We start from the raw sequence: 19,278 nt of genomic DNA on the forward strand, positions 1-19,278 counted from the left end.
CACTTCTTATAAAATGACATTGCATGAATCAAACAAAATATCTTTACCCAATCTTTTAGGAACGTATAAACAAGGCTCCTTTGAATATTATTTTAGATGTTTCCTCTTCATCAATAGATGCCAAACAGCTTATGGTCACACTAAAGGTGGGGTCACTTAGTCTCTGGGAGTAACATGAGTGACTCAGAAACAAGAACTCTTGGAAAGGCACATGCCTAAGAGGGATACAGTGTAAATTTTAATGCAAAATTTTACTTTTGGTTTATTTTGTATCATTTGAACTGTTAAGCACTTTTTGTATCAATATAAAATATGCTAAAACTAATGAAATGCTACACATGTCTTGTGAAGGAAGGTTTCTTGGAGACCACTTTTATTTACACATGACAGGTGGATGCTCCTAGTATCAGAAGACACTGATACATAGCGTCATGTGCTTAGTGGTTGCCAAAGTCTACCAACTTTGGGGAGCTGCAGGAATCTTTTTGGGAGGTGGGAGGAAGGGAGATGAGTTTTATTATTTTGGGGTTTTCTTTTCTTTCTTTTTTTTTTTTTTTGGAGGCGGAGTCTAGCTCTGTCGCCCATGATGGAGTGCAGTGGCGCGATCTCGGCTCACTGCAAGCTCCGCCTCCCGGGTTTACGCCATTCTCCTGCCTCAGCCTCCCGAGTAGCTGGGACTACAGGCGCCCGCCATCTCGCCCGGCTAGTTTTTTTTGTATTTTTTAGTAGAGACGGGGTTTCACCGTGTAGCTCAGGATGGTCTCGATCTCCTGACCTCGTGATCCACCCGTCTCGGCCTCCCAAAGTGCTGGGATTACAGGCTTGAGCCACCGCGCCTGGCCTATTTTGGGGTTTTCAAGCATTGAAACCAAAGGCCAAATAATAAACAGCATTTACATTTTAAGGTAAAATTCATTTTATTTGCAGCGTACACTTGTATGGTAGACTGTTAAAGACAATTTTATGATTATTTATACACAGTATAATGGTTACATCTACTGTTTGTTTTTAAAATAAAAAATAAAAAATCAAAGAAAAGCCCAACTTTGAATATGTAGCCGAGATAAAGATCATGAACTGGTCTTTCCTAAAAATGCAACAGATATGCTGCTAGATTATATTGTTTGCAATTTTTTATGGGCATTTTAAAATCAGTATTTAAACTGAAGACATTGTCATGTTTTATTAATTTAATGAAGTTAAAAGTGACTGCTCTGTACATCACGACCTTAACAATGTTGATGCTGTAAGTGAAAGTTCACTGTCGTCTATATACTAAATTTATGGGTGCTTCTAACTTAAAGTTATGACTGCAGATTCTCCCCCACAGCCTTAGTCCAGGGATGTGGCTGTATGCAGGTGCAGTGTGCAGTTATGTGGAATCTTGCTTTCTAGTTCTGGGGAAAAAACTATGTCCCTCATTACTGGTTGCAATAAACACGAATCTAGACTGCTTACAATTTTTGGTGGCTTTCTTTATGGCAAATCATCCCACTGGAGATACATTGAATTGTCAGCAAATTATATGGGGTATCTGATCACGTAACTAAAAATGTTTACCTCTCTCACTTGAAATTATCAGAAATTCTGGAAAGAATAACATTGTAAAGCCATATTTATTTTTTTATTTTACTTTTTGGAGACAGGAGTTGCCAAGGCTGGTCTTAAGCTCCTGGCCTCAAATAGTTCTCCCACCTTGGCCTGCCGAAGTGCTGGAGTCAAAGGTGTGAGGACCACACACAGTCTGGCTTTTTGTTTTTTTGAGTGTCTTCAAATTACAGCCATCGTTGTGAGTATGAAGGTGGTAGGTATCTCAGTGACTAATGATGTTAAGGAGCATCTTATGATGTGCTTATTGGCCATTTATGTATCTTTGGAGAAATGTCTATTCAAATTCTTTGCTCGTTTTTAAATTAGGTTATTTGCCTTTTGTGTTTTTTGTGTTCGTTTTTGAAACGTGATCTCACTTTGTTGTCCTGGCTGGAGTGCAGTGGCATGGTCACGGCTTATTGTAGCCTTGACCTGCCAGGCTCAAGTGTCTTCCTGCCTCAGCCTCCCAAAGCGTTGGGATTACAGACATAAGCCACCATGCCCAGCCTATTTGACTTTTTAACGTTGGGTTGTAAGGTTCTTTATGTATTCTGGGTACTATACTATTAACAGATATAGCTGCATCCTTTTGACATGCCCCCATTCATCTTTGAGCATTTCTTACTTTCTGGCACAAAAAGATGTTCCAGGCTTATCTTGCATTTCCCCTGCCTTTGACCTGGAATCAGCCATTTATCCAAGGAGCTCTTTTAATGAGAGATTGGTTTTTGGAAACCAAGATCTGGACTGTAGGCATACTTAATTTTACTGAGTGCTATAACTTGTAGGCCTTTTAAGTGGACATACCATATCTACTTTTTCACTTAACATTGCCTGTAAGTTGTTTTATATTAGTTCATGGAGATGTTTATTCTTGTTTATGGCTACATAGTACTCAATTGTGTAATGTACCATGTTTATTCAACCAGTCTCCTGTAGATGGACATTTAGGATGTTTGCAGTCTTGTATTATTACATCTAATGCTGCAGTGAATAATCTTGTGCATATCTTGCTTTTTATTTGTGGAGATGTGGATTCAGGGTAAATTCCTAGCAGTGGGCTCACCTACTCAAAAGGTAAATGCGCATCTGTAGTTGTTGTTAAATACTCTCAAAATCCCTTCCCTGGAGGTCACACCAGTCTGCATGCCTGTCAGCACTTGCACAGATAATATTAATTCATTGTTATATTTTGCTTAAAATTGAGTTAGGAAGTTTGGTGAATAAATGTTTTGGGGATTTTTTTTTTTTTTAAAGATATTTCCTAGTCATATGTGCCATATTTTCTCTATGGTCCATACCACAGAATTTGCTTGTTCCTAAATTATGCCTGTGTTTATTCACATTCATTTATGCTAAATTGTTTTCCAAATAGTTTTATAAATTTACCTCCCACACCAGCAATGTGTAAGAGTTTTCATCTTAGCCAACACTGTAATCAACATTTTTCATTTTCCCCAATTTGGTAAGTTTGAAATTGTAACTTGTTTTATTTTCTATTTTGTATTTCCTTGATTAGTAATGAGGATAAATATATTTCCAAATGCATGTTAAACATTCTTGTTTCATTTTCTGTGAATAGTCTGTTCATGTCTTTTGCCCATTTCCTATTGGGTTATCTGTAGTTTTATTATTAGGAGTCCATTTAGATATTCTATATATTAATCTCTTGCCAATCATATGTGCTACAAATACCTTCTCTGAGTTTGCCACTGTTTCTTACCCTGTTTATGGTATCTTTTTCCAAGGTTTAAACTTTTTATTATAGAAAAACTTGAAATACACACAAAACAGAAAGGATAGTATAATATTAGCTTTGCATTCATTACCCTGCTTCAAAAATCATGAACTTATGGCCAATCTTCTTTTTTCTATACTTACAACTTCTCCACCTTATGTTGAAACAAATCCCATTAGTAATATAACTTCATCAACAAAATTCAATATATTTCTGTCAAATGTAGGGATTTTCCTTTTTAAACATAATCACAGTGGCATTACCATACCTGAAACTTTAACAGTATTAGATACATTGCATTCAATGTTCACATTTTCCTGAGAGAGCGATATATATCTCATGAATATATATATCTCATGAATATATATATATCATGAATATATATATCTCATGAATATATATATATTCATGTTTGTTTGAATCAGGTCCAAATACGGCACATACATCGTGATAGGTTGATATGTCTTTTGAAAGGGTGTCCATGCATCCCAAGCATTTGGGGCAGTCTTGGTTGTCACCATTTCACTGTTTCCCAGCACTATCCAACATGACCTGAGTTATCTCTGCAGCATTAGGAGCTCATGGATTTAAACATACTTAATGTATTTCAGTATATTGCAATTATTATCCTTTCTGATGATCAGACTGTCCTGTGTTTGGCAAATGGGAGTCTGTTCAATCTGTCCTGAGTTTTTTGACACGACCCTCATAGGTTTGATAGCATAGCATCCACACTTCCCAGTATAAGAAGTTCCAAGCTCGTCGTGTACATGTCTCTCAGACTTGAAGACGTCTTGGGACCATTTAATAAAAATGGTGCAGACCACAATTGGGTAGTAGTGAAATGCATTACTACTGGGTTTGGGCTTATTTCTAGGCATTTTCCATGGAAAAATTAAAAAGTCTTATTTCAAAAAATACATTGAGTTTACACTGATAATCCAAACTCAAACTGTGAACTAAGGGATTTTACTACACTTTATCAATTTTACATCTTTATTCATTTCTCCCACACCAAAATCCCCGACTCTCAAAACAGCAACATCATTTCTCTTTTGAGTTATCCCTCACAATAATCTTATCCATTAACAATATAACCTTGGGCTACTTATTTCATGAAAAAGGCAAGGAATGAAATTTCTGCTTTTCTGGCTCCACTATGAAAATCTAAGAGCTGCTTTTAGCTGTAGCCAGCCTGTTCATGTGCAATTACTATGCCATTTTATATCAAAGACTTCAGATTTTAACTTCATAATATTTTAGTAACCCATAATGTCTCAAAACTACAAGAAAGCAGCCCTTATGTGAAAATGAGTCTCTGCTGGGCATGATGGCTTACACCTATAATCACAGTGTTTTGGGAGGCTGAGGCAGGAGAATTGCTTGAGGCCAGGAGTTTGAGACTAGCCTGGGCAACATAGTGAGACCCCGTCTCTACAAAAATAAAAATAAAAACTTAGCCAGTCATGGTGGAGCACGCCTATAGTCCCAGCTTCTTGGGAGGCTGAGGTGGGAGGATCGTTTGAGCCCAGGAGTCCAGGGCTGCAGTGAGCTATGATTGTGCCACTGTACTCCAGCCTGGGCAACAGAGTGAGACCCTGTTTCTAAAATAAATACATAAATAATTTAAAATCTGTACGGTCCTAGAACTAAGGACTAGAATGCAGTGCTCTATTAAGAAGCTTGGTTGATATGCTGCACTTGCCTATATCACAAAAAAAAAAACAGGCCAAGTATTCCAGCGCTTTGGTAGGCTAAGACAGGAGGATCGCTTGAGCTCAGGAGGTCGAGCCTGCAGTGAGCCATGATTACGCCACTGCACTCCAGCCTGGACGACAGAGCAAACTCTTAAAACAAAATGAAAGAGACATAAAACAGTGTGTTCGTAATTGCATTCCCAAGTCAGTGTTTTTTTGAGCAGCCCTTTGTTTCAATTATTGCTGTTCTTTAAAAATCATCAACCTGCATTTATCTGAATCATTAACTCTTTGATCTGTTGGTGTTCTTACATTTAAAGATACACAGCAACTTAAATATGAATTAGCCAAACCCCTTGTAGTAAAGCATAATCTCCACCCACTTCCAACTGCTTATACAGTGCCAATTCCTTATCACCAATTTGTTTTTCCACTGAAAAGTGGAAAAGGATGGAACCTTTTGCCTAACCCAAGTCGCACTGGACAGACAGTTTGAGAATCTCTGCTCTAAGTTACCATGGCTGGAAGGACCCAGCCCTGAAAATCCAGCACCATTATGTAACACTCATCTATTCCTTTCTGCTTTCTAGTAAATGTTGACTTCCTGGCTAGATTGTAGCTTCATGGGCAGTACCATGAATGAATCACTCTATTACCCTAAGGCTTGGAACTGTAGGTTCTGTGAATGCATCAAATAACCGGGGTACACGACATGGTCACAAAATAGTAACACCTTGATTATGACCAAAATTTTAACGAAAGAAATATGGTTTTTAAATGTGCAAAACTCTGTTAAAAGAAGTCACTAGGGTCTGTCACGTCTTCCATACTTGGCCAGCTCCAGGTTCTTAGCTCCTAATCAAGCAAGGTTTTAAAAAGCTCTGGATATAGAAAGCAGTTCTCTACCTCCATACACCTCTGAACCACAAATCCTTGCATTTTAACCATGCCTTTAAGTTTTCAAGCTTTAACGTAGTGGTGCCTCATTCTCCAGTGTGGCAAGCAGCTTCCTGTTACTCATGTCCTTGTGTCCCTCTCCTTGAGTGTGGGCTGTGTCTCACTTCTAACAAACAGACTATGGTAAAGTTATGGAATGCCAGTTTTGAGATGAGGTGATGAAAAGGCTCTGGCTTCCGTCTTGCTCTGTCGCTTGCTCTGATGGAAGCCACCTCCCATGTTGTGAGCTGACCCTTTAAGGCAAGGGCCATGTGGCAAAGAACTGAAGGAGGTGTCTGGCCAAGAGCCAGTAAGGCATTGAGACCTCAATCCACAACCCACAAGATTCAACCCACCGAACCCTCCCAGAAACCACTTTGAGCGATCTTGAAAGGCCTGGCAGACCTTGAGATGACTGCAAGTATCACAGCCTAATGAGACACTGAGCCAGAGAACCCAGGTAAGGCATGCCCAGATTCCTTGTTTCAAGCTACTAAAAGTTTTAAGGTAATTTTTTACATAAATAACTTAACACATTTGAGACAAATGAGGCATTACTATGCCACAGCCTGAAAACTGTTGCAGTTACCTTAGGCAAGTTAATCTATTTTCAAACAGCAAGAGCCTTCCCACCTCACAGACTAACTGCAATGTCTGTGTGAAGGAATCTGCTCACATACAAAAAAGTGAGCTTCCTTTGAACTCAACACAGAAAATTTTAACAGACGCAAATTGGTTTACCAATATCTTTCAAGAGGAATTTCAATTGAATTGTTCATAATTTATACTTTTTTATATTGAAAACATTTTTAACTAGTGAAAACAAAGGACACATTCAAAGTCAGGTAGAAATCATGTTTCCTTTTAATTGAATACTTAATTCACAATGTTTCCTCTCTTCCTGCTACTCTGGTTATAATTAGGTCCCCACCTCGCAAGAACATTGCACCTGGCCAGATTGAGAGCCAGTGTGAACATGAGCCCCAAACCAGGGCTTTCGGAATAACAAGGAACAGCCAAGCCAGCCTCTCCCTTCACTTAGAAAGGGATTATGAAGGGGAGGGTCCAAATCTTCATCGTCCAAACACAGAAAACCAGGAGCTCCACACCAACATGGAAACCAAAATGTATCAGGAATGAAGTGCAGTACCCAGTCACATACTCAAGGTCAAGATGGGTTTGCAGAAATCGCATCTGACCATCTGGCCTATTCTAGTAGATATGGCCCCACCCCAGCATTTTTAAGAGAAGATGTTTTTGTTTCTATACTTGTATTATTTTCCCCAAGGGGTATAAAATCTACCAAAAGGAATATAATGAATCAGAATAAATCAGCTCACTCACAAAACACGTTCTTGGGTAATGGTTTTTAGTTGCTGAGCTTATTCAGCACGTTATTTAAAAGTGGCAAAATTCAGGGCAATCTGAGAAGAGAATTCAAAAGTGGCAGCTACAGGTTTGGGTAGGACACACATACATACAACCCCCATTTTTTTCAGTGTATATGTCAAGAGGTCAAGACCCCGGTCATCAAAATAAGTTATTTTGTATATTACAGTGCACAGGACAACAGAGGGAAAGACACTTTCTTGGAAGGTGACAAGGCCTTTTGCAAAAGGTCCACTCCAAAAGGACTGGAGCCCAGTGCCTTGTGGCCTTCATTAACTTGACCCCTCCTCTTCTTTGGTTGCAGTGGCCTCAGTGGGAGCTGTTTCTTCTGCTTGTTCTGCTGGCTGCTTCTCCCTTTCCTCTTCCTCATCCTCATCCTCTTGGGGGTAGAGGTCTGGGTATTTCTGCATGCATTCCTGCATGGCCCGGAACTGGTCTACACAGTCTGACCCCTTGATCTCCTCCGTGCTATAGTGGAAGCAGGAAAAGGCTGACTTGAATTGTTCTCCACAGGGACCACTGGCCATTCCCCCAAGGCATGGGCAGTTCCAGTTAATGTTTCCATTTGGCAGTATCAATCCTAGAACAGGAAGATAAGCAAGGACAACGTGAGAGATGTTCTCGAAAGTTTCAGAAAATACAAAACTAGTCCAGTCCTCACAGGCTACTCAGGTGGTGCAAAACAGGAACTACTGTTGCCTATGGACCCACACCTCGATTTGGATTACATTTAAAGCCTAGCACATATCCAGCACTCCTTGGCCCAGCTGGGAGAGAAGCCACCAATGACATCTTTCTCCATGTGTGACACTAGTCTATTCTAAGCCACCTCCCAGTGCTCTGAGGCTGTGCTCCAAGAATTAAATACCGGGACCCATTTAACCCAAAGAGGAGGAGATCACTTGAATGGTTAGTGAAGAGCTTTTTGAAAGCCCAAATACTTTAAGGAACCGAGGTATTGATCTCCTCTTTCTAATCCCCCTCCCCATATGGATGATCAGGACCACCCCACCCCCATGCTCCCTGCCCCTTGAACCCAGCTTGCCCTGCAGCTGCTCTCAGAAGCTCAGCATAGCCTGGGGAGTGGTGAAAAGGAGGAGGTTGCTCTCCTAATGTACTAATGAGGAAAGATGTCCAAGACATGCTGCACAATGAGAAGCTGGTGGCATACCATTAGTGTGAGTGCATTGTTGTAAAAATCAACCAAACTGTTAAACTGCACATATGTGTTGGGGAGGAAGCAAGGTTATAAATGGGTTTTCATTTTCACTATTATTAATAGGCCTCTTACTTTTGACTTTTATACCTTTTCTTATCACTGAACTTTATTCACATCTAAATAGTATTTCTTGGTTTTCCAAAATGCTCTCAAAATGATGGCTTCATTTTCAGCTTTGTGACAGACATATGATTCATATAGAAGTTTCTTACATGAGTCTTATTAAGAGACTGAAAGTACTTTCTAAGAGAGCCTCTAAAATGTCCTGTGAAATTACACATGATTCTTCACTCCAGGGCAATACCAAGGCCTGGCACTCTGCACTAATGTCCAAAGTCCTAGACGAAACCCCGCCTGGCTCAGTTCCAGCTTGGGAAGCTCCACTGATCAATGGATCTGCTGTAGCTATTCCTGTCCCTTACTTATAAAATGGGTATAGCATGGACGATGCCAACTAGTGCTGCCCCCTTAGCAGGCAGCAGACCCCCAGGACCATCGGCAGTTGCAGATCAAGTTCTCCTGCATTGTTATGCTTGGTAACTCACATAAGCCTTCTGACAACCTTCTGCAGTGGGTGCTACTAACCCCAGTTTACATATGCAGTCTCTGGGGCTCATGGTCCAAGTGAGGACCGCAGACTGGGCTGGCAGGATTCCCAGAGCCCATGCCCCTTCCCCTACATCTCACCGCTTCTTGACAGAGACCTCAGTGTTGGAAAAACATTTGCAAATGCTACCCCCTGGAGCTTCAAATCTGCTCACAAACCTGCACAACCAGTTTTAAGAGATAATACTGACATTTAAAAATTACAACCCAGTGCAAATTGGCCAGGTGGTTGATCAAAAATAACAAAAAAAATTATAACCTAGGTCTCCAGGAGTCCTTATTTCATTATTTCTTAGGGGCAGGTGAGCTGGAATGAGATACCTCCTCACAAAGCACAAGGTGCCAATTTGCATTTCAGGGACACAATATAAATCCTACAGAGGGTACCTTTGGCATGTTACATAAAGCTCAGATGCAGTGTGTTGTCAAACATGCAGTCTAAGGCCTGAAGTTCCAGTCTCTGGCTGAGTCAGTCTCCGCCCCCTCCTGGGTCCCCAGTTTTCTCATTGGATCAGATGATCTTTAAGGCCCTCTTGATGTTTTGATTCTAGGAAAATTACTTCTGCCACCTTTTTTTCTTGGTACTCTTAGCTATTACAAGCACCATCTCAGCTGTACAGCTGGGTGCTGGAAGGCAGGTAGATGGCATAAAATGGTGACTTACTTGGCCCACTTAGTAATTTTGCAGTTAAGAGGTTGAAACCTGGGTCCCAGAGTTCTTTGTGTTTTATATGCTTCTTTGTACAAAGTATCACTATAAGGGGCTGTAAAGCCAAATGCATCATATGGGATACCTACAATCCAAGCAGACACATTGCAAGTGACAGAAGCAGGTAAACAAACAACAGGGACAGTAAAGAATGGTGGGATCTGGAGGGGGCAGCCCAGTCTAAAGGCAGATACATTCAGTTTTTAATAACACTGTGAGGCAAACAAAACAAGGCCCAACTTGTCCTGCAGGCCTCCATAGTCTTGATCAATTAATGAAATGTGCTTAATATGGATCTAAAGATAAGCAAGGTACTAGAATTGACATGTAAGACCTGATCAGGATTACCCTTGCAGCTTTCTTTCTCAGAATGCTAACACTTTGTATAATGTCTGCATTTCCCACTGCTCCCACTGGGTGCTGGATATATACTTTATGCTTTGACCCCTAGGATCAGTCAGGGCAACAAGTAAAGGGTCCTACAGAAGGAATAGACACATCAGATAGCATTTGAGAAATTCCAATCAGGAACCCATATTCCCGATGCGGCTGCTTCATGCTCTTCAATTACCAATTAGCACTAGAAGGTTAGTTGTCATCATGGACACTAGAAGTGGTTTTTGATTGGTGAACTGAGTACTGTACAATACGTAGACTGTTCATGGATACCGCACACACACATCCGCCGCACACAGGCTGCAGTAGTAAGTATCTAGCGAGTTTAGCAGCCCAAAACTTTTGGAACAATGTCCTAGGCCTAAGCGACCACTGTTATATTCAGCCGTTAACCAAGGAGTGTGCAACAGCTCTGACTAGGTTAGTTGAATCCTGCTGCTGGAAAGCTGTCTGTGTCAAGTGACCTTTTCATGTAAGGTGTTTGCTGGAGCAGTTGGAGACAGCAGGGACTTCACCAACCTTACAGAACAAGGTGCATGACTGTCTACCTGCTAATCAAGTTGCTAGATGTGGCAGAATTCAGTCTGGCAACTAGTCTGAGCAAGAGCCCTGTCACCTTAACCTACCTATAACTGCTGGAATCTACTAACACCCTCTCCCAAAACTTAACTGTTGTGCCAGGGAAGTACATCAGAACAAGGCTGGCAAGCACAGTCCCTCAAACCTCCGAGGAAGATAACCACTGCCCTCAGAGATGGTCTATGGCTGAGAATAGATACCTGAAAACTCGGCCTTGGCTAGGAAAACATGGGAAAGGAATTAAGAACACTGAGCTTCCCCCAGTGCCCTGATGTGGGTCCCTGGGAGGCCCCATGTCACTCACCGTGCTCCTCGTATGGATCATTGGGGTCATCGGCCACCAGTTCTGCATTGCTTGGAGTTTCATGATCTTCTTTGGTTACAAATATGATTCGATCCTTCCCTAGTGTTTGGAGAACAGAGGAAGAAATGTTTCATTCAAGAGCAGTGAGTCAGCTTTAAACCCAAAGCAGTCGCCATACAAACCAAGTTTGTAGACTGTCCCATATGCCATCCCTACGTGAGGTGACCATCAAACTGCTCTCATCTGCTACAGGTAGGAAACAAAAGGCGATGGATAAGGGGCAGGGCAGGGAAAAAAGCACTCACGAAAAAGTGTCCTAGGGGCTTACCCACAGGGTTCAGAATGCAAAAAAAAGTTGGAGGAAGATTGAGCACACTGGCAAAATGGGTGTGCAATGATATGGGTCCTCAGCCTACAGATCACTGCAGCCCACATAGCTGATGTGCCCACAGGCCCCTGCTTCTGAAAGGCTCAGGACACAGGCAGTCTGAGAGTGCCCACAGCCAGCACCTCCACTAGGCCTCTGGGCTCCTAATCGTGGCTGGAAGAAGAAAGGGTCATGAAGGTGAGGAACACTGCAGCCCTTCCATTCCCCACAGTCCGAGAGGCCTGGGGACCACTTCCCAACAAGGATAACAACTGGAGGGGGACAGCGGGAAAAGCACTTCTCAGATCTTTTTAACTGTGACCATCTGCAGTTTATTTTTTTAGGACAAACCCCACAGTGGTTAGGGTCAGGACTGTGGTCCTGTGAGGACCAGCATGGGAAAGTCAGCAGGCCTAAAGTGCAGAGCACCTTGTTCAAAACCAGAGCCCTCACCCTGGGGCCTGGCTGCTGGAAGGTCTGAGGACTACAGGAAAACAGACCAGTGAGAGTCAAATGCATTTTATATTAGGAGCTTCTCCTCACTGGAGGCTGGGTGAGCACAGAAAAGCACATCAGTCCTGGCCAAACCAGGGTGGGTGCATTAACTGCCTCACAGTGACTCCCTATGAAGTATTATCACCCTCAGCCCCCATCGAGTACAGGAGAAAACCAAGGCTGAGTGGCTATGTAAGCAGAAGGTAGGTCCTTACAGCCCTCTCCACTACATCTTGTAGCTGTCAACACTTTACCTCACCTTCCTAAAAACTTTGGCCATCAGCTAACCACACCACAGGTATGCGTCAGATATTCTCATTGTGGGCAAGAAGCACCTTGTCCTCAGTACCCCACGCTGCATGGTGGATCATCAGTTTCTCCAGCAGTACCCGGAGAACAGACAGAGCCAGTCCATCTCTTGGTCCTCCGTGTGAGCTCATTCGTCCATCCTATCGCCACCCTGAGAGGGAGGTAGCAGCACCCCCTTTTAATGGTGGTGAGCCTGAGGCTCTGAGTAGTGACTTGCTGGGCCACACAGGACAGGATTCTTTGAAGTCTACACTGTTGGAGATCCTTCCTACACACCCATACTGCCCCACACCAACATCTGCACAAGAATAATGATAGCTGACGCTGAGCACTCAGCATGACTAGGCACCGCCTGAGAGCTTGTGCACGTTGGGCAATGAATAAACACAATAAAATCTGACCCAACCCCTGCCTCAAAAAGCTTAGAATCAAGTGAAATGTTTGCCAAGTAAACAAACAAGATCTTTCTTGTACCTTCCTGGTGAAGGTGAATGACAAATTCTACAGACCAACTGACCATGTGTTCTGATCCCAGGAGATCTGGGGTACAGGGACCCTCATCTGGAAGGGGATAGGAGGTGCCAAGCATTTAAGAAGACTTCTTCAGCTATGGCCAAAAGGGCGTGGCTCTGAGTGAGAGGCTACTGTGGGCACAGAGGCCTGACCTGCAGAAACGTGGCTCTGTGAAAGCTGCAGGCATCTCTGATTACTTTATACTTTTTGTTTTCTCTTTATATTTAGAAAAGTTCAGTCACAGGTATGTTGAGGGGAAAGTAAGGAAAAAGGCTTGGGCCCATGCTTGGACTGATATAATTAAGGAAGAGGCTTCTGGAAGGCAGGGGACAGTGACAACAAAAACCAAGCGACATCTCCAGTGAGAAGGACAGTTCAGGGGACAGAGGGAGGGCACTTTGGTGCCTTACGCCATGCCCACACAGCACAGGGTCTCTTACGCTAGGACAGAGTAACAGCAAAAAACCCTCAGCACACACAGGGCCAGGACCCCCAACACACTGGAGGTTTCTGCTCCCAGAGATGGTCTCTGCCACAACACCTTGCATGTCATCCAACAGAAGACTGCTTTTCCCCTGTGGCTGACTTGGAAAAGCTTTTGGATCAGGCAGCCAGGACTTGTTAAACTACCTAGTAATCTTGGTAATTCTGGCCAGTTTCCAAAATACTCAAAAGCAATCTGTAAAAATGTTGACTGCTAAGCAGAATGAGCTGATGCAAATTTCGCAACTCAGCTCTGGCAGTTTTGTTGACCAAGATGGCAGCTCAGCGCAGCCCAATGGTGAGGCCCAGTCATAGGCAGAGAAAGCAAAGGGTCCAAATGTGGTGAAGTATGAGGCCCTCCTGGGGTTTGCCATACATAAAGAGACCAGGCCTCACCCAAGAAAAGCTGAATCGAGCTCTCTGCCACATCCATGTAGCTCACGGGCTTCATAGGTGACTGATACACAGCCAGGTTAGGAAACAGCAGCCTAGCACAATCCCACTGAGAATTCCAGGTGCCTCCTACTGGGCCAGGTCCTCACATGTGCCTTCCTGGACATTTTCCCTTGCAGCACAGTTCACACTGGATCGAAGGTAGAACAGTAATAGCTGCATCTTTTATATATTTTTGTCCCATGCAATGTGTTTTATTATATCTGTGAGTTCACTAGTGGATATTACTTTATCTCCATTTTACAGAGACCACAGGAGCTGAGAAACGGACCAAAAGATATGCAGTAAATGAAGGCAGAACAGGAACTCTGGTCTGAAGGCAGAACAGGAACTCTGGTCTGACAGATCCAGAGTGTGTCTCCTGCAAACTGTCCATTGCATGCCTGTCCTGGAGGGCCTCTGCTTTCTGGAACGTTTAAAACTCAATTCAAGGACCGATGCAAGGACAAGGTTTACCCATTCCTAACAAACGTAAGTGTGAAAGAAAGAACTGGTCAGACTAGTCATAAGATGCCAACCAGTGGGACAATCAGCTAGACTAGTAGTTCTTATGACATTTCTCAGCAATTTCTCCAAAGAAATAAAATTAAAAGTGCTTGTGTGTTCATTTCTAAGATAAGCTTTAAAAGCAGTTGAATATGCATGTTCTGAAGGAGGTGGATAACTATGTTAAACCCTCTGGCTCACAGTGGCTTATCTCAGAGAGTCTGAGAACTGGAGTTCAAAGCTGGACTTAAGCACTTCCCACTGTGTGAGCTCAGGTACCCTCTGGGCCTCAGAAACCAGGCCTTACCACCAGCTTCACCTACCTACCTCACATGGTTGGGGAGGTGAAATGAGTTTCTGCTGTTAGCTGGAATCCCACTCAACAGTAAGTTTTAAAGGGTATCAAGGATAGCGTGGCCAGGAAAAGAGACAATCACAGGCTCAGAGATGTCAATAATATTTTGGAAATGGGAGAGCTGATGGTCGAGTGCTCTCTGACTTAACCAGTGAAGAAAGCTGAACCCAAAGTGCACAAGGAGGAGGTCCCCCAGAATCAACTCAGTCCCCACCCCAGAACCTTGGTCAGAGTGGGCAACTGGAGGCCCGAGGGGTTACTCTGTGAACAGGACTTCAGGGTGGGGCTGAGAACAGAACTGACTGAGCAGTCAGATACCAAGACATCTTCCACCCTCAGCTGTTTAGTTTTACTTTTGGTACAGCCACCCCAACCCGTCTTTCTCTCACATCTCCATCAGCAAATTAGAATGGCTCGATCTTCAAATACATCCAGAAAGAGCTGCATCTCTCACCTCTTGGACCCCATCTCCCACCATCACTCCCTCCACTCCACCCATGCTGACGTCTGCTTTTACTTGAACATGCTGAGCACATGCCCACCTCTGCCTTTTGCACAGGGTATTCTGTCCTCCAGGAGCACTTTCCCTTCCCTCAGGTACCCTCACAGCGATTTCTCCCTGCTTTCACTTCCTGCTCACATGCCACCATCCCTGACCACTGCCCATCTCCCTTATCCTGCTTTTTTATCTTTCTCCAAAGTGCTTTTCCTCACCCAACATGCTATGTATGTTTACCACTTGATGCCCCCACTGGAATGTCAGCTCCTCAGAGGCAGCAATTTTTGTCTATTCTGTTCATTGCAGTATCCCGAGAACCCAGAATAGTGCCAATGACAAAGTGGGTGTTCAATATTTGTTGAAAAAAATGAATGGAGAAACAACTCTGGATTACAGCATGAAGACCCCAGTGTAAGAATTAAAGAAAGAGGAGAGAAACACAAAGGGTGGCTTCTCAGTCAACAGGGACAGGTTTATTTTAAACAAACCTGAGGGGGGCCGCTGGCTGAGTTAGGTCAGAGCCACATTCTCTTACAGACTAAGAGTTTTTAAGGATTCAGGGTGAGAGAGTTTATCAGAGGCTTGGACTGCTTCTGTGTCTCTTTATTGTGCTTATCTGGGAGGCAGAGTTGTATGTCTGTTTCCATACATCTTTGTGCAGCTGCAGGCATATCCCCCCAGGACTGCTTTTAGCTTCCCTATCTTAGTGCACCTGAAGGGAAAGGAATGTGCTTATTAAGGCCCACAGTTTTACTGGGGTCCACTGTATGAGGGTGAAGTTTGGCAGTTACCCAAGAGACTTTCCCCCCACCTCCCTCTATGACCGAGGTGTCTTATCTGTGTTTTACTGTCTGCTCTTCCTGGCTGCTTGTAGTTAGAAGTGATTTCCTTGAAATGCATGAGGCTAGAAAGGGAGGTGGAACTTAAAGTGCCAGTGTTTGTCCGAGATGACGCTACTCCTGCTCTGTCACCCAGTCCCAGCAGAAAGCAGGAAGACAGAATGGTTATCACCATTAAGTGAGTAAGACCAAAAAATCCCTTGGATGAGTAGTTTGATTTCCCCCATGAAAGGGGAAGATCTTTACACACAAGAATCTCTCAGCACATCCACCCCAGAAGGAATGCCCGTGTGTCCTGCAGAGGAAGCAGTTTCTTGTCTCCCATGGATGCTGACTCACCAGGATCATGTTTGAGAATGGCAACCTGCACTACGGACTTGTCTTCTTTCGTTTTTGGTTAAGTTGATTCAATACACCTGTGATACAATTCCAACCACTACTTTCTGACACTCAACCAAAGAAAGACATCTAAAGCCAGAGGGAGTGGTGCCTGTGGTGTATTTTGAGTGAGTGAAGTAAGGGGTTTCTAAGAGTTTGATAAATTTGACTGCTGAGGACTTTCATGTTTAGAATCTAACCCCTTTGAAAGATATAACTCCCGCGTACAGAATCAAGTATCTGTGAAGAACACACAAATAGCTTTCAGACAGAGTGTAAGAAGAATGCAAGTGTTAGAAGTTTAGCTCAACAAACCTTCCTTAGCTCCAGCTCTGTGGTAGTACCTGGTGGTCACAGATGAATACGACACAGGCATCCAGTAGAGAAGATGGAAGGGGAGGGATCCTACCTTTGTCCCTGACAAAGAGCTTCAGGGAGGGAAGGAGGGAAATAGACATTCCAGAAGGAACCATCCTGGGCAAAGCCTGGAGGGCAAAAGGAGGGTTTTAAGTAGTGTTCGCTCACACATGTTGAGGACTGCAAAAGGTTTTCTTAAGAAAAGTGGCATTTAAAAGGATCTCTGAAGCCTCAGGAAGCCTTCTCAGACCCCCAGAGCCTTTCACTAAATGATCATAGCATGCTGGGCTTCCCCTGCATGTCACTTATGACAGTCTGTAATCATGCATTGGTCTGGTGATGTTTTAATGGCAATCTCTTCCACCATGCCAAGAAGGCAGAGAATGTGTCACATTGCTCACCACTATATGCCCAATGGCTGGCACATCACATGTGCTCTATAAATGTTGACTAAACACGAGTGGGCAGGCTCTGCATTAGAAAGAGGAAACTAAGAAAAAAACACTGTAGTGCTGACACAGAGAAGTGTGGCTAGCCCAAGGCTAGGGAGCCAGGCTGAGAGCCCTCGAATGCCAAACCAAGGAGTTTAACCTGAAGGCTGGGTAGCAGGTGGACCCCTGAAATAAAGTTGCACAGGCAAGTGATTCACTCAGGACAGAGGGCAGGCACACACATGATTCAATAAAGATTTGGGCACCCATTGGACACCAGGCCCTGTGCTAGATGCTGGGGATTCCACAGCCCATCTGATGCTCTCAGCCAGACAGGCAGGAAGATGGCAAAAAATAAAAAAGGTAATTTCAGGGAGTTCAGAATGTGAAAGACACAAAGGGTCAGGAGGCTACATTTTAAAGGATGAGGAGTCAGCCATGGAAGAGGTGAAGGCAGGATATACCAAACCAAGGGAATAGCCAAGAGGTTAGAGGCTGGGCAGCAAAAGGGTGGGAAGAGACCAGGCTGGAAAGGCAGACAGGGCCAGATCACATAAGCTCTGATACGGTAAGGAGTTTGGGATCATTTTTTAAAAAATCCTACGGGAAGCATAAAGGATCGGTGGGCAAAAAAAAAAAAAGTTAGGGACTTCTTAGGGGGACAGTGGTATGGATAAGATAAATACTAAGGAAGGCCTATAAGTGAGTGCTTTCAATTCTCACTCATCTCCTAACTAAGAGAGATCCTTGAACCAGGAAAAGATAAGGGCTCCATGTTTTGAAGGCAGATGGACCTAGCCTCCCTTTCCGGAGAAAACTGCCTCCTGTAAATCCTCAAAGAGAAGGAGGGTTTTGTTTATCAGCACAGCCTCATTATACCCAAAGGCTCAAAAATTATTTGCTAAATGAAGTAAATTAGAGAGAGACTCGAAATTAAAAATAACTGTGGTGAGGGCAGAGGACTTTTGCTTATGGCACACATTGAGTAGTAATCAGCGGAAATATAATAGTACTCATTAAAGAGTGAGTCTTATGGCTTTACGACCCAGAGGAGGAGAGGTTCTAGAAGCAGACAGGGCTACTAGGGAAAAGGCTCAGCATTTTAGGCTGAGCTATGCTCCTAACTGGATGTGTAACTAAGGTAGGCCATCTCCTTCTCTGGGCTTCAGATTGCTTGAATTAACTGACGGAGCTGGAGTATTCACCAAAGAATTTCTGGGTGACTTCCAACTCTCTCTGTAGCTTTAAAACCATCCATCCTCCTTCTCTGGAGCAGAGAAGGTGCTCCATGAATATTTGCTGTATCAATGAAGCCTAACATCTCATTTTACAACACTGGAAACCAGGGCCTGGAGGGGTTAGGTAGGAGCTCAGGGCCAAGGAGCCAGTTTGTGGCAGTGTGTGGGGAGGCCCTCCGACCTGTGGCTTGGGTACTTCTGAGTTCTTGGGTAGAGTAACATCAAGGAAGCATTAGGTGGTCGGAGCTCAACTTTGGGGTGGGAGGTAGGCAGGGTTCTCCCTGCAATCCACTTGGCACTAGATTGGAAAAGGCTGTTCTGGGATCACAATGCCCAGGCTCAAACCCCAGTTCCACGATTTGCTGGCTGAGTGACTTTAGCCAAGTCTCCTGTGTCTGACTTGACTCTTCAGTAAAATGTGACCAGTAACAGAGTCTGACTTACAAAGGGCGCAGCGAGATCAATGAGACAAGCCAGGTAAGTTTCCTTGAACAGTGCCTGATAGGTAGCAGGGGGCTCAAAAACATTCCCGTTAGTAGAACTCCTAGCACCCCAGCACAGCACACGCTACCCCGAGTAGCAACTTTTCGGGACCCGCCTTTTAAAGGCGCGTGCAAAATGGCAACACGTGGGGTATGGCAGCAGCGGTAGTAATAATTAACAAACATACATTTCCAGTTACGAGCCACACGCAACGTGCTCGGCATTTCCCGTGCCCCAACCCGGCCTAGTTTACGACTTCCCACGCACAGGCCCCTCTAAGGTCAGGGTTCGGGCTTCACTGTGACCTTGGACCAGTCCCGTTTCCCCGAGAGCTTCGGTTTTCTCATTCGCAAAACACGAGTGGCGATCCCCCAGCCTCCCCGCCTCCGAGTGTCCCAGGGTGGGCAACCGGGCCGCGCCTCGGGTGGC

General features: G+C 43.9%; 1 protein-coding gene across 2 annotated transcripts; it reads right to left on the reverse strand.

The window, feature by feature from the left end:
- Positions 1 to 6,802: 6,802 nt before the first annotated feature.
- CHCHD4 (coiled-coil-helix-coiled-coil-helix domain containing 4) lies at positions 6,803 to 16,841 on the reverse strand. 2 transcript variants are annotated; one of them, XM_011950664.1, is made up of 4 exons: positions 16,656 to 16,825; positions 13,873 to 14,041; positions 11,164 to 11,262; positions 6,803 to 7,930 (listed from the first exon to the last, which is right to left on the reverse strand). In XM_011950664.1, the coding sequence occupies exons 2-4, from the start codon at positions 13,943 to 13,945 to the stop codon at positions 7,623 to 7,625; spliced, it is 480 nt and encodes a 159-aa protein (XP_011806054.1). In that variant the 5' UTR covers positions 13,946 to 14,041; positions 16,656 to 16,825; the 3' UTR covers positions 6,803 to 7,622. The 2 variants fall into 2 exon arrangements, with proteins under 2 accessions (XP_011806054.1, XP_011806055.1); XM_011950665.1 differs by lacking the exon at positions 13,873 to 14,041 and having other exon boundaries at positions 16,656 to 16,841.
- Positions 16,842 to 19,278: the final 2,437 nt, after the last annotated feature.

The sequence above is a fragment of the Colobus angolensis genome, unplaced genomic scaffold (assembly GCF_000951035.1).
Source record: "Colobus angolensis palliatus isolate OR3802 unplaced genomic scaffold, Cang.pa_1.0 Scaffold31, whole genome shotgun sequence".
NCBI lineage: Eukaryota > Metazoa > Chordata > Mammalia > Primates > Cercopithecidae > Colobus > Colobus angolensis.

What these genes read in the sequence shown, in the direction of transcription:
- CHCHD4 (XM_011950664.1), bottom strand. Translation starts at nt 13,945, where the DNA reads ATGCAGCTATTACTGTTCTACCTTCGATCCAGTGTGAACTGTGCTGCA. An exon ending in AAATGTCCAGGAAGGCACAT is followed by an intron (nt 11,263 to 13,872) that starts GTGAGGACCTGG and finishes TCCAAACACTAG; the next exon opens with GGAAGGATCGAATCATATTT. An exon ending in TGATCCATACGAGGAGCACG is followed by an intron (nt 7,931 to 11,163) that starts GTGAGTGACATG and finishes TTCCTGTTCTAG; the next exon opens with GATTGATACTGCCAAATGGA.